General features: G+C 36.2%; 1 protein-coding gene across 7 annotated transcripts in view; it reads right to left on the reverse strand.

The window, feature by feature from the left end:
* Positions 1 to 16,146, reverse strand: part of NBEA (neurobeachin) — a 630,249-nt gene that overhangs the window by 305,171 nt on the left and 308,932 nt on the right. For all 7 annotated transcript variants that reach the window (XM_067713386.1, XM_067713385.1, XM_067713382.1 and 4 more), the window contains one exon: positions 12,046 to 12,110. In XM_067713386.1, coding sequence (XP_067569487.1) covers positions 12,046 to 12,110 — 65 coding nt within the window. The remainder of the gene's footprint in view (positions 1 to 12,045; positions 12,111 to 16,146) is intronic.

The raw sequence follows: 16,146 nt of genomic DNA on the forward strand, positions 1-16,146 counted from the left end.
AGTAGTTGTGGCACATGGGCTTAGTTACTCCGCGGTATGTGACACCCTCCCAGACCAGGGCTAGAACCCATGTCCCCTGCATTGGCAGGCAGATTCTTAACCACTGTGCCACCAGGGAAGTCCCTGTTGCTGTTATTCTAATTTTCCCTTTTGGTAGATGATCAGTTCTTTCTTTCTGGGTGTTTTTGTCTCTTTATTTTGGGCATTGTCCAGTTTCAGTACCATGTATCTAGTATGGGTTTCTTTTTATTTAGCCTACTTGAGGTCCATTGTGACTTCTGTGTCACTGTATTCTTATTTTTAATCAGTTCTTAAAAATTCACAACAATCATCTTTTAAAATATTTCCTCTCCCCTACTCTGTATTTTTTTCCTTTTTCAATTCTGATGATTTGTAAACTAAACTTTCTTAGTTTACCTCCATATCTCTTAACATCACTTCATTTTTCATTTCTTTCTCTTTCTGCATTCTGGGAAAAATTTCAAAATGTATGTTCCAAGTCACTGGTTCCCTTTATCTTTGTCTAATCTGAAGAATCATTAATACATGGAGTTTTTTCCAAATTGTATTTTTAAATTCTATATTTTTTGATTTTTCAAATCTTCCTCTTCATTTTGATGGTCTCTTCTTATTCATTCAATTTTGTGCTATTTTATTTCCTGTATTTCACAATTCTAATCTTGGTAGTCCCTGGGGGTCTAAATTTTTTGTTTTCTTCCTTGTTGATTCTCATACATAGTGGCTTTCATTCTCATATATTTAGTACTCTTTGACTGTTACCTCATTTCTGGTCTTAATCAGGAGTCCAACAGACCTAACTTGGATAAGCATTTGCTTTTATTTCTTTTGGTACCAAGGAGAGCCCACTAGAACCACGTCAGCCTCTCTTAAGGATCTTGGCTTAGCATGAAAGTTTCAGGCAAGGTTCTATACTTAATTCCTGGCTAAAGATTTAAAATCCTAACAGCACTGCTGTTTTAGGCATATGTCCCCAGGGCATTCCTACTCCTTGAGACACCAATTTATAGGGGGGAGATGTGGCCCTGGAGAAGCCTAAACCATGCCTAAACCATTTATAAGATGCATGTTGCCTCAAAGAGTATATCCTAAGTTAGGATGTGAATGTTCTGTAGCAGAAGATAACCTCAGATCACTGAGTTACCCATACAGCTTTATTCACTTTTCAATCTGCTGAAATGTGACTTTAAGATCATCCTACAATAAATTAATCACCAGTCTTGTCAATTTTACCTCCATAATATATTTTAATCTGTTTGTTCATTACTTTAACATTGTTTTAATTGAAGCCTTAATCATCTCTCATCCAATTACAATAGCCTCCTAATTTCTCTGCCTCCCTCAAATCTTCCATCCTTCTGATACATTTTTCGCTTTGCCATTACTGTTATTTACACTTAAATTTCTTCAATGGCTACTTTTTTGCACAGGCTCTGGACGCGCAGGCTCAGCGGCCATGACTCACAGGCCTAGCCGCTCCGCGGCATGTGGGATCTTCCTGGACTGGGGCATGAACCCGTGTCCCCTGCACCAGCAGGCAGACTCTCAACCACTGCGCCATCAGGGAAGCTCTCAATGGCTACTTTTAATAGACAGGATAATAGCCAAACATTATATATAGATATCAGTCTACTTCTGTAACCTTATCTACTGCCTTTTTAGCATACTTTTTCTATGTTCTAGAAAAACCTTTCTAGTTCTTTTAATGGCTCATGCTCAGGATTTCTGTATGTGCCATTTCTTCTTCCTGTAATTCTTGTCATTCCCTCCTCTCAATACAAGTAAGAGATCTCCCAATTTCTCAAATGTTCTGGGCGTTATAATATTTATCCCACTGTCTTATGGATTTTTCCCCTCTCTTTTCCTTTTAATAAGGTTCTCTCTCTTAGAATGTGAAGTTCGTTAAATGAGGTACAATCACTATTCATCTCTGTTTCCAACATGATCTGCATGTACATGTCATGAAATATGGACTCACCAATAACACATGACTAAATGGAAAGATGACTGAATGAATACATGAGCAGGTTATGTGGGAAGGGGGGGCAAAGAAGAAACAGAACTTTAATGATTAAGACAGTTTAACACTATAAAATTCTATGATACATTAAGCACATAAAAAAGAGGTAAATAAAAATCAGATAACTTGGGAATTACGGAACATTTTCTTCCTCAGAGTATCTGTACAAGATAGGAAGTAAATGAAGTGGTCTTTATCTTCTACTGTAAGTTTATTTTTCAAAGGAAATAGAAAAAGAAAACAATTTGTTCAATTATATTCATTCCTGTCCTAAAACAGAGTTGTCATGGATACAGGAAAGAAGTCAGGAGACAAAACAAAGTATTCTCTTCCAAATGGGACAGATATCATTGCAGCAAGTTCTGATTTTCTAGGAAGTTTCTAATTTTATGCAGTTTGTTATAATTTAAATTGCTTGTCATTGACCTGAAACCCTGAGATCCTGAATTTTAAATATAAATAATTCCTGTAATTTGACTGAAAGAAAAAAAATGTCAATAGGAAAGGCAATATGAGAGGTCAGACAAATTAGTCTTTCATCATCTCTAGATGAGCAAGGGGACAGAAGGCAGAACTAGTTTATATTTAAGTTCTGCCTTTTATTAGTGTTATAAACTTGGACAAATAAATTTTCCTTGTGTCTGAGTTTTAGTTTTCTGATTAGAAAATGGGTGTGCACTGTCTCAGATATCCTATAAACTGGAAGAAATAGTGCATGCCCAAGCTGTAAGATTACAGCTTAAATTTTAGATCCTGATTTATTTAGTCAAGAAAACACACCCTGATTGGAAGTAAAGTGGCCACACAGTGTAGGAGCAGATGTAACACCTCAGTGTCACTTCCTCTGGCCCCAAAACCTTAAAAGAATTAGGCATAGAGTTTCTAGTGACACTGCAAGGAAGAGTCTGGCTGTATCAGCAATTTTCAATTTCTTCCTGTGCTAGAGTTGTTTAATAGACTATTAAAAAATCTGGAAACATTTATAATTTTTTTTAATATAAATAATATAGAGCTCAGAAAAAGAGTAATATATAGAGCTCAAAGACAGATTATAACTTTTAACATAGAATTATGCCCATATTTGCTTTATTAGATAATAAAGAACATAAAGGTATTTTCTGTTGTTTTAAATCTTAATTTTCACAAAAAAAGCTAGGGTTGATTTTTTTTTTTCTTTTATTGATCCCATGCAGTGTGCCTATACTTGTTTTGGTTTGTCTCCTAAAAGAAGCCTTCCCCAACCATCACTGTCCACTGAAATAGGTCCTTCTTCTTAAAGTCAATGCAATTTTTATATCAATTTTTTGCACTTAGTTATATACTGTCTATGACACTTTGAACTGTTTAATTTTTTGTGCATGTAAAACCTAACTTCTCAATTACAAATTACTTTGAGATGAAGACCAGATGTAAAATGTATTTGTATCACTGCTAAAACTATATAATGAGTATTCTATAAGTATTCAGTTTTGTTTTGTTTTTCTGTATGTATTATAATTATTTACATAGGCGTTAAGAACTTCAGGAATACCTGTACAGGTATTACACTACTTTTGGTAATTAGAAAATAACAACTTTTTCTTAATCCTTGTCCAGCTCGGACTGTGACTCTTCATAACAGCCATGTTATAAAATAAGTATTCTGTTTTTTCACATGTTGGTCTGTACACAGCAACTGAGAGAGATAAATTGTCTGTGTGTTCTCATTTTACGAACATGGAAACTAATCCTCCTATAATCAATGCTTCAATTCCCTGGGCACCTTGGGAAGAGTTCCTAGACTAAAACTAATGGCTCAGGCCATGACCGTACTCTGGCTTGCTCATTCTATTCTTTTACCTCTCACCTTTAGTGTATCCTTGGACTGACCACACACACTATATCTTCATGGCAGCATTGACTCTCCTGTAACCAGGTAGTTCACTTCTCCCTGTGTCTGTTCTTTAAACAACATACCAGCCACAAATGCAAAGGCCAACTCTAGTCTCCTCTGTTACCAAGTGATCCTGGTTGTGTCAGAATGGGCACAGAAACTAAATCGAAGTTTTCTAATAAAGACGTATCATTTGAATCTAGGCTGGCATTTGCTTGCAATATGTAAGCTAAGGACAACAACAAACACAAAACTTTATGTCTCTAAGAAATAAGAAACAGGAAGAAATATGGCACAGAAATGATTATGCCAAAAACAGGGTACCTTTCCCTTTTTTCTTTTTTTTAATACAACGAACTATTAGTGTTTTATGAAATATTATTTAACTCTCACCAAAGCTAAAATAATAGTGCCTGGAAGGAAAGTATATTTAAAGTTGTTCTCAGAAGGAAAAAAAATCTCAATATATATACATATGCAGATATATCTTAAACATGGTTAAAAATGCAATTCAAATAAAATATATGATTACTAATTTTGAAATACTTTTACTTGAAATCTAGCCATTATTAAATGGGATTTGTTTATCTTAGTTTCAGGTAAATATATTATTTATCACCAATGTCTAAAGTTAAGTCTATAAATTAGCAATACTGTTTAAGATCTACACAATTAATTTTGTAAATGCACCCATTTTTTTTACCTCGTTTGCAAACCTCAATATGTTTAATAACTTACTACATGTGTAAAATGAATAACATAGTAGTACGAAAAAAGAATAAATTAGGTACTACATGAAAAAATATAGAGGAACTTCTGTTTTCCAGGAGTTTCCAGGGTTTCTTGGTTCAACTTTAAATCAGATTCTCAACTCTAAGAAAAAAGTTTCTTATAGTGTTAGAAGGTGCTGGTTTTTGTTTTTTTAAACACAGTTTTTGCCAAATCAAGGACATGAAACAAACTCAAGCAAACCAAAGCTTATTGGTTTAATTATTGAATAGCATTTGTTAAATTAACGAGGATATTCAAATTTGGGCCATATAATCACTAAATAATTAAACTTGAATACGATGTGCTTCTCTTCTTCAAAACGTTAAGAAATGCAAGGTTATACATTTTTCCTTATTTTAAAGAACAAAACAAAAAATTGGAATCTTGTGAATCATAGGTCAAATTCAGTGCTAAACAAGAATACATTCCAGCTTGTTATGAATATTCATTAATTATATCCTATAGGCTTCCAAAAGAGTGATAGAGGTTTATTTTAGGCAAATGATTAATTTATTTCAAAAGATCACTCAAGTTCTATAATTTGAAAGTCTTTCTTATTTGCTTTATAGTTCAATTCATATTTTAATAATTTAAAATCCAATTATTATTGCCAAGATATTATAGGCAATTTTACATCCCACTAACCTTGCTTTGTTTTAATTATAAAGATCCTTTGTTAGATTCCTTTAAATGATCCAGTTTATAATTTCAGCCTGTCCTAGGGAGTACTTTAATTCAGCTGCACATTCATCAACTGTTTTTGTCGTTAATTGTAGACAATTGCACAATTGCTTTCTCCAGCTATGATTGATGAATTATATTCACGAATGTAGCTGTTAAGTAGGATAAACATTTATAACAATTTCCACTTAAAGATTTTTATCTTCATTCCCACAAGGAAAATTAAAGACATACTCGAACAACCAAGAGAAAATATTTTGTATGTTTCATTTTACACTATTAGAAAAAGTTAAGAAACATGTTGTATGTCCATGCAAATGGGATAAGAGTGTACGTAAAGAATCTAATTTGTGCCTAGTATAGAGTCGGCATCAACAAATAGAAGCCAGATAAACTGAGGAATGTGTCTTTACTGTAACTACATCAGAACTATCTCAATATGATTTTTTTTTTTAATCTGGAACTCCCAGTTCAAATTTATGAAAGAGAAAGGTCTAAATTGAAAGGAAATGGACCAAACTAAAGATAGGAGTCGGCAAAATTCTGAATATATACTGTACGTAGTAACAAAAACTAACAAAATAACCTTCCTTTTTTTTTTTTTTTTTTTTGCGGTACGCGGGCCCCTCACTGTTGTGGCCTCTCCCGTTGCGGAGCACAGGCTCCGGACGCGCAGGCCCAGCGGCCAAGCCGCTCTGCGGCATGTGGGATCCTCCCAGACCGGGGCACGAACCCGTGTCCCCTGCATCGGCAGGCGGACTCTCAACCACTGCGCCACCAGGGAAGCCCAAAATAACCTTCCATTTTTAAAGTGTCTATATTACTGTAGTTGTAATAAATGTCATATATTACATCCAACCTTCAGAGAAACTAGGTAAGATGTGAAACAATGTCAGAGGGAGATTATGTTACATGCCTAGAATCTAATAGTTTATCATTAGGAGAACTGGTATTTAAACTTGTTACAAATAATACACACGTGCTCCACATTATAATAGGCACTGTGGAAATAGCCATAAAAAATACACCACAAATAAACAGGCACTAACACTATGGTATGGTAAGTATAAAACAGGGGAAAATGGAAGGTGGTTTGAGAACATGGGAAGGCACCTAATCCGGATTAGGGATGTGGAGGGGTTGGTGCTCAGAGATTATTTTCACTAAAGTTAGAGAAGTGAATGTCTTAAAGCAATGCCCATCGTCTTTGTCCTGTGGACTACTGGGGAAAACACTACAATAGCAAAGACAGCATCTTCCATCCGGTCCCCCAAACACTGGCAAGTCTCCTGTGTTTCCTTAGTCATTTCACTCCCCAGTTTCTCTACACTGGCTATTTTCAATATTTTCTACTCTTCTCAAGTATAACACTTACCTCCCCAAATTTCCTTCATTCTCAGAAAATGGCCCTAACTGCCACTTTATAGAGAAAACAGAAGGCATCATTACAAAAACTCTCTGAATCCTGCCACCAATTTAATTGCCTGCATCCTTTCTCAATACTCATCCACAGAAGGCTAACCCCTGTCCCTCTGCCTCACCCCTCTCAGAGACTGTACTCTTTTAATTGAGTAGAACCTTTTCTTCTTTCTTTCCCACCGTATTGGCTTCTTTCCATCAGCATTTTAAAGTACTCAAATCCTTCCTTCTACTCCCCTCCTCCTCCTCAAATTAAAACCCTATCCACCACCAGCAACCACCCTTTCCCCTTCTTGGCCAACCTTCTTATAGTTGTAAGTACTTACTGTCTATACTCACCTCCCGCTCACTTCTCACCTGAAAACATCCAAGCTACTCTCCCTACTTCCCTCAGTTATCTGCTCCCATCCTCTATCTGCCTTTTGGCACATTTATTACATCAGTAATTACTTAACCTAACACTGTTGTTCCCACTGGACTGAAAGCTCTATTAGAGCAGTGCCTGGGTCTATACCCAGCATCTTTAGCACGTAGGTATTCATTCACCGGTATAAATTTGAATGAAATCAACATGTTCCTCTTGTCACTGACTCCAGTGGTGCCTTTAATCCTGACTTACAAATCCTCTTGTTGACTATTCATTCCTTTTCAAACATTCTACTCAACATTCTTTTCTTCATTCCTTCAACAAATATTTGTGATTGCAAAATAGGTACTAGGCATTATTATTCCAGAAACCAGGGATATGTCAGCAAATAAGACAGAGAATAAGACACGAGTTCTGAAGGGAAGTACATTTTAGCGAGAAGACATGTAAACCAAGAAAAGATTTTGAGACAATGTTATTGAATGTTAAAGTAGAGTCATGTAATGGAAGTCTGATAACACAATAAGATGGTCAGGGGAGCCTCTATGAGTGTGACATTTAAGCTGATTCCTCAATGATGGGAAGAGCCAATCACGTGAAGATGTGGGGAAAGAGGATTCCCAGCAGACACAGCAGCGAGAGTCTGGCCGCTTGTTTCCACTCACTCCACACACTCTCCCTGATCACACCTGTATCCTTATCCCCCATTTACCTCATGCAAAAACTGAGAACTCTTGAATTTAAATCTCCATATTAGCTGTCTCTTTGGAGCTGGACATCCAAATTCTAAGATGTCAATTTAACATTTCCACTTGGAACTTTCATAGGTGCTACAAATTCAGTGTAACCGAAAGTAAAAATATCTCTCACCAAATTCATGCCCTTCCTTCTGTATTGTTCTAAGTAAACTATGCTTACACTATAAATCATCCAGCTATTAAAGCCAGAAATCAAAGTACCTTCTTTCTCCTCTTACCATCCAATCTATCAGCAATTCTATAGATTTAATTTCCAAAAGATACTTCAAATTTGTACACTTCTTCCATCCTCATAGCCACTATTGGTTGCTCTACGACACCATTCTCTTCAAAAGGATTCTGAAACTTCAGATCGGTATCTCGCTTCCAGTCTGCAGCCCCAGATATCCATTTGTCACTCGGCAGATTATGCCAAACCTCTTCAACTACAGCCCTGTACCCTTAGCACAGCTTACAAACCCCTCCATGGCATGACCCTTGCCATGAAGGGATGGCCCTTGCCTGCCTCTATGTGGCTGGCACACAACATGCACTGAAATAGCTGTTGGCTGAGTGAAAAGAGCTCTCCAGCAACATGTCTTGCTACCTCTTCCCTCCAGGCTTTTGCACTACACTATTCCCTCAGCCCAGAATTTTATTCTTCTATTTTTCATTTTCTTTCACCTAGCTATGTCCTAATCATCTCTCAGTTCTCAACTAAGATGACATTCTGTTTAGGTATACTTTTTTGTGGTGAGGGGACCTCCTCCTTTCATTCTTTTTATAGGCGATTTTTAAGAGCAGTTTTAGGTTCACAGCAAACATGAACAGAAGATACAGAGATGACCCAGATACCCCCCTCCCCCAACCCATCCTCTTTCCCATATCACCATCCACCATCAGAGTGGTACATTTGATACAAATGATGAACCTACATTAATACATAGCATTATTGCCCAAAGTCCATAGTTTACACTAGGATTCACTCTTCGTGTTGAACATTATAAGGATTTGGACAAATGTAAAGTGACATATATCCACTATTACAGTATCATACAGAGTAGATTCATTGCCATAAAAATCCTCTCTGCACTGCTTATTCATCCCTCCCTCCCCCTAATCCCTGGCAACCACGGATCTTTTTCCTGTGTCCATAGTTTTGCCTTTTCCATAATGTCATATAGTTAGAATCATACAGTAGCCTTTTCATATTGGATTCTTTCATCTCATAATACACAATTAAAGTTCCTCCATGTCTTTTCATGGCTTCATAGCTCATTTCTTTTTAGTACTAATTAGTAAATATTCCATTGTCTGGATGCATCATATAAATAAGTGGGCATTTATTTATCCATTCACCTACTAAAGTGCATCCTGGCTGTTTGCAAGTTCTGAAAATTATGAATAAAATGATTATAAACATCCATGTACAGGTTTCTGTGTGGACGTAAGTTTCTAACTCCTTTGGGCAGATACCGAGGAGCACGCCTACTGTATTCCATGGTAAGAATAAGTTTAGCTTTATAAAAACGCCAACCTGTCCTCCAAAGTGGCTGCACCGCCCGGCGTTCCCACCAGCAGTGAGTGAGCGCTCCTGCGGCTCCACCTCTTCACCGGCATTTGCTGGAGTCTGCGTTCTGGATTTTGGCCATTCTAATACGTATGTAGTGGTATCTCCTTGTTTTAATTTACATTTTCCTGATGACATATGCTTTGGAACATCTTTTCCTATGCTTATTTTCCATCTGTATACTTTTTTTGGATAGGAGTTTGTTAAGGTCTTTGGCTCATTTTCTAACCAGGTTGTTTGTTTTTTTATCGCTAAGTTTTAAGACTTCTTTGTATATTTTAGAAAACAGTCCTTTATTAGATGTGCCTTTTGCCAATATTTTCTCCCAGTCTGTGGCTGTCTTCTCATTCTCTTGATATTGTCTTTTGTAGAGCAGAAGTTTTTCACTTTAATGAAGTCCAGCTCATCAATTCTTTCTTTCATGGATCATGCCTTTGGTATTATAACTAAAAAGTCATCTAGATTTTCTCCTTTGTTATCTTCTATGAGTTTCATAGTTTTTCAGTTTACATTTAGGTTTGTGATCCACACGGAGTTAAGTTTTGTGAAGAGTGTAAGGTCTGTGTCTGGATTTATTTTTGTGCACGTGGATGTCCAGTTGTTCCAGCACCATTTGTTGGAAAGATTATTTTTGTTTCACGGTATTGGTTTTGCTTGGATACACTTTTTGAAAACCCTGATAACCCCACCAACTGGAGAATGCACCCCTCCAGACTAGGTTAAGTGCTCTGCCTTATGCTTGCATTAGTACCTGTAACACCCCTATCACAGCACCCTTGTGTTATTGTATGTGCTAGTCTAATGCTTGCCTTTCCTCCAAAATTTTGCACCATGTTTGTCTCATTCACTTCTCTATTCCCAGTGCCTATAATGTGTTTGGTATATAGTAGGTGCTGAATAGACATATGCTGTATTAATGTATACATGAGATGTTCTTGTGTATTTAGAGCTAGCCATAATGTTTCAATATTTGTTCCAAAAGCATCTTTATTGGAGGAACTATTAGTATAAAAAATGGAAACACAAATCTAGAATGGCACAAAGAACATTATGAGTATTTTGAGGTTTTCATGGATTAAAAATTTTTAAATATTATAACTACTTTCTATAATTCCAACTCCTTTCCTAAAACCAAACAAAATAAACTCCAAACACTACCAATGAACAACAAAACATTTTCAAAAGCTAAAAACCTCTATTAGCAAAATTTTCACTCTCCTCCTTCTCTGAGACAATAACCATAATCTTAATCTTAAATGTTGGAGCTTCAATTTGTTAAGTCTTCAGAGTTACTGATAACAGCATAATTTTTGTTTTTACTTCACAGTTGAAACAAATTAGCAAAACTAGGGTGTATGTGAAGTGAGAGATTTCTATAACTGATATGACAATGAGCCGCCTGGGCAAAAGTTTTTTTTTTCTATTTTTTCATTGCCTGAAGATGGATAATAATTGTTATCAATTCTTTTCACCATAAAGTTTTACAAGAAGTAGAGTGTATTATTATGTTTAAAATTATTATTTATGCTATAAAAGAAAACTAATATTTTCCTGCATCTTTTGCTTGGCAGTGAATGAAAAATTTATTTTAATATTTAGAGTTGTAGTATTATGACTAAAAGCAATTCAATCATAAAATATCTAAGTGAGAAATACACAATAAGATGAATTGTTATAAAAACAAAGGCTATTTCTCAGAATATAATACACTGATGAACAAAAATACTAAATTGCATTTAATTTTTTTCAAAATGGGTTTTTATAGCATATACAAACTAAGTTTCGAAGAGTAGCTCATAAAATATTCTTTCATGACACCTCCCTTGATAAAGATAAATTTTACATACAGTAACATTATTACCTTATCAATTTAATTAAATCTGGTTTCAAATAAGAAATAGATTACCCCAAATCTTCAGTCATTATTTTCCAAAGAACGCACTATATCATAGAAGAAACTCAAGTTGTAAAGGACGCAGGTCTTCAGCTGATAGAAGCTGAACATGTCAAAATGGTGACAGTTATATCTGTCTTAGTGTATCCATTGCCAATAAAGTATTGGAAAAATCATAGTGAAAAATCTTACCACAGCATCATTTTAACAATGGTTTAAATAGATTCCTAACCAGACCTTTATAGTTCCTATATTAAACTTCTCTCACATTTTTAGCTGGATACTAGATAGCATGACATGGTCGAATAAAACTATTTCACATGAACTGAGATGGGCTGAGTGAGGGAGTAAACACTGAACACGGCTCTGAAAACAGATGGAGTGGCAGATGGGACTGCAGATTGGGTTCACTTGATCTATGTAAAACAACTTTACTACTTGGTAAGACGTGGCTCAGATCTCACAAAAACCTTATAAAGTTTGTCCCTTTATTTCATACCTGCTTCCCCTCCGCCAAATAAAAATGTTTAACATTTTAAACTTTGCTCCTTTAAAGTATAAGTACCTGTGTGATGAATCATTTAACTAAAATATATTTTCTTACACATTTTTGGAACAGATGGTAGGCAAGAGCAGTCACCCAGTGGAATAAAATGTACACTGACTAGTTGTCTAAAATTTGTAAAATTAATTACCTTCCTTCATTGATGAGTTCAATAAATGCAAGTCCTGCATTCTTCTGAATAGAATTTTGCCATTCCTAAAAGGAGAAAGCAAACCAACTGTAAGAAAAATGAGCATGCAAACAAAAGTAACATCTGGTTTAAGGATCATGTTGATCCTAATAACTTCCACGTGATATTACTTCTAAATCTTTCCAAAAGATTTTTAACAAATGTTATTTTGCAAGAAATCAAAACTTTAAAAGCAGTCCTGTATTACTTAGTTAAAAAGGTGCTTTTGAATTCCCAGTGATGCCGACTAAGATAGAGAGTGAGGTCACAGGGACAAAACTCACTGTGACTGTAAAATATTGCTTGTTTTACACTCTTCCTACGGCATATCTAGAATATGCTTTAGATAACTTTTTGGTTATTATTCTAGTGATTTCAATGTTCTTGGTCTTTTTAATATAGCTGGCAAATTGAATTTTTTGGATTAAAAATTATATCCCTTTCAATGGTACTATAAATAATACTTGCCTAACATATTTTTATTGAAAATCCTTATTGATCAGTCATGCCACTCATCTATAGACTTTCCCTCCATGATTTTCCACTAATTAAGTGCTGGCCACAAATTCAGCTTGAGGAAACACAGTCTCCATGTCAACCCTTCACTCTGTTCCTGATCACTTTCCCTTTTAAAGCTTTGCACACATGCTGGGAATAAATGTGGTCCCCAAAAGTAGGTACTTAGGATGTAAACATTCTCTGTCCTAAGTAAATTTGTGAAGAATTAGAAGAACAAATCATGAATCTATATTTCCCCAGGAGAGAGAATCAACAACTTGGAAAAAGGGACATGATAGTCTGGGGACAGTAATGATCTAATAAAAAGCTAAATGACTCTGTTTTTAGCAAAGCCATTGTGTTTTAGCTGCCATAACTTTTATCCAAATGACAAGATCTTTGTTGCATTTTACTGAACTTATTAAAACTTGCAAATCATTTTTGTCAAAAACAATTGTTGGCAACACTTTTTCCCACATTTTAACAAAATGACTTACTACTCTCCTCATATATTTTGCATTAATTGAGGCACAGCATTAGGCAAAAGTCTCCACAGAAGAATAAACAAAAAGAGGATAGAATGACCTAGGCTGATGCTTCGGAACCATTCACAATTTTAAGATTAGAAAAAGCAGCGGTTGAAAGGGACAAGAAAGGATCTAGAAAAATTTAAGAACAGATGCAAAATATTATAGCACTATTCAAAAGAAAATAATCCATGTATAATACATTGGCTCAAGAAAATAAAAAAAAAATACAAGACCCTTTAATCACTAATACCATTTTTTTAATGATTAGGAAGTTAAAATTCTACTGTACGTGAACTGCAAAATTAAAATATAGTAAACCACAAAATATATGAAACACAAAAACAAAAGTACAAAAGTCAAAAAAGATGTCATTCCAGAGGAGGGTAAGGAAAGCTCTGGTGGTAGAGTCGGCACCAGAACCAGGGGCTGGCACTAGAGCTGGTGCTGGCCCGAGCTGCAGAGCTGGCCCAGGAGCGATGCCTGAGCTGGCTCTAGCTGTGGAGAGACTATCTCTGGGGCTACTGCTGGATATGTTGCTGAAGTTGGCACTAGGTGTATTGCCGGCCCTAGCTCAGACAGTAGTGTTAGAACTGGCTGTGAATTGGCTCCAGTTCTGGGACTGACTTTAATTCCGGCACTGGTGCCAGGCCTGGTGTGAGAACTGGAGATAAGGATGACTCTAGATCTGGAGCTGATACCAGCTCTAGAGCTGAAGCCAGAGCTGGCACTAAGAAGCAGCTGGTACAAGAGCTAGTGCTGGAGTTGGCTCTAGCTCTACAGCTGGATCTACCTTTATCCAAGAGTTAGTGCAGGCGCTGGCTCTAGCTCAGAGGTGCTGCTAGGACTCGTTCTGGAATTTGCTCTAGCTCTGGAGCTGCTGCTAGAGCTGGTGCTACAGTTAATAATGGAACTATCTCTATCTCTGGAGCTGGCTCTAGTTATATAGCTGGTTCTAAAGCTGATTCTAGTTCTAGTATTGCTACTGGCTTCAGCTCTGGAGCTGGAGCAGGTCCCAGAGCTGTATGTAGCTCTAGAACTTATGCTAGAACTGGCTCTAGCTCTACAGGTGCTAGAGCAGGTGCCAGAGCCGACACATGAGCTGGTGCCTGAGCTACTAATACACTTCCGAAATCATTACATAGAGTTGACATCCTGACATGAAAGACAAAGATCAAGACAACAGTACAGAAGGGATACTAGGGACAACAACAACAACAAAAGAAATCTGAAAATTTAAAAAGAGAACATAAAAAGAGACAGCTTAAAAAACAAAGTTGAAAACATCTCCCAGAAAATAGAACAAAAAGATAAAAGAGTTGCAACAATAAGAAGAGAGATAAAGAAATAAGGAAAGTGGAGAATCTTCTGATGAAAGACCAATATCCATTGAGTAGGAATTGTAGAAAGAGTGAATAGGGAACATGGAAGAGAGGAAGTTATCAAAGTAATTTAAATTATTTCCTAGGAATTAAGTACATGACATAATATCCCCAGCAAAGCACATCATCATAAAATTTTAGAACAGGGTTAAAGAAAAGACTTACAAGAAAAAAATTTCTTTATACAAGAAATCAAGAATCAGACTGACACTAGACTTCTCTAGAGCAAAACTGGAAAATAGGAGAAAAGAAAACAACACCTTCAACAGCACAAGGAACATAATACTCAGAACATTATACCCAGCTAAGCTATCGATAAAATATGAGGACAAAAGAGTTACATTTTCAGACATGCATAAACATTTATTTTTCAACCACTTTTTCAAGAAGAAAGAAAAAGAACCTACTGATGGTGTGCTCTGCCAAAATGAGGAGTAGATCAAACAGGAGAAACAAGATAATGTTTTGACAGCCCCAAAATCTCAGGGGCTTAAAAAACAAAAGTTTATTTCTTGTTCAATTTCCAAGTCCACTGCCCGTGTTCTGCTCTGCTTCATCACCACCCTCACTTTGGGAGCTAGACTGACAATGTAACCATTGTCTGGAACACTACAGGCAACCAAGGTGGAGGGAAAAGAAAAGAAGTTTAAGTATCACTGGCTCTTATAGTTTCTGCCCAGAAGTAACACATGTCACTTCTCACATTTCTGGTCAAAGTCACATGACCAAGCTTCAGTTCAATGCAGCAAAGGAGTGCAAACCCACCAAGTGCTCAAAATGTGGGAAAGAACCAAACGTGAACAACCCAAAACATGACTCTAAGGGAAGAAATCATATAAAAGGTGGATACAGATCTAAGAAACAGTTTACAGAACTATTGTAAAGCTAACACAGTTTCTGTGAAGAATCAGGAGAGACCTGTATGCACACTAACAGACTGTCAAGAAGGAAATAATTTCATCAGATTATAGAGAGGTTTTGAATAAGGAAGACATATTTTGAATGAAAATTTAGCATTGCAATGTATATATTTTTTCTTCCAGAATTGTTTTTGTGAAGAAGCAGGCAACATAATTCCTAAATTTCTTTAATGACAATATAATGCAATCGAAAGGCTTTGTATTTGAGTTCAACTCTTTCCTCAAGTTACAGAATTGCTCTTTCTCAAAGTTTCTTACCAAAGAAGAGCTCACATTGGGGAGAAGGATTGGAGTCTCATCCAAGAGAATTTTCTTGAAACTTTTTGTGATGGTGAGACTTTCTCCCTTTATTCTCCCAAGTTTTTCAGATTTTTCTTTTTTGAATTTAAGCATTAGAAACCTATCACACCGTTTGTATATTATCACACTGTCAATGTTGCCACATGTCAGAAAAGTCAGGTATGACGAACACTGGATCTGGCGATTAGAATGCAGCCCATTGCGCTGGGCTGATGAATGAAAGGGAATTGAGGAAGAGAAGGTTAGGTAACCGGAGTATATGCTTTCAAAGAATTCTGTGGAGAAAGCTAAGAAAAAATAGGATAGGAGGCTGAGAGAAAAATCGGTTCATAGTTTTTAGGGCGAAGAGACTTAAATACAGTTGTAAACCATAGAGAATGAAAGAGTCAGAGAAACACTGATTACAAGAGAGAAATGGTGACAGGGAAATCTTGA

This window comes from Pseudorca crassidens, chromosome 18 (genome assembly GCF_039906515.1).
Source record: "Pseudorca crassidens isolate mPseCra1 chromosome 18, mPseCra1.hap1, whole genome shotgun sequence".
NCBI classification, from domain to species: Eukaryota; Metazoa; Chordata; class Mammalia; order Artiodactyla; family Delphinidae; genus Pseudorca; species Pseudorca crassidens.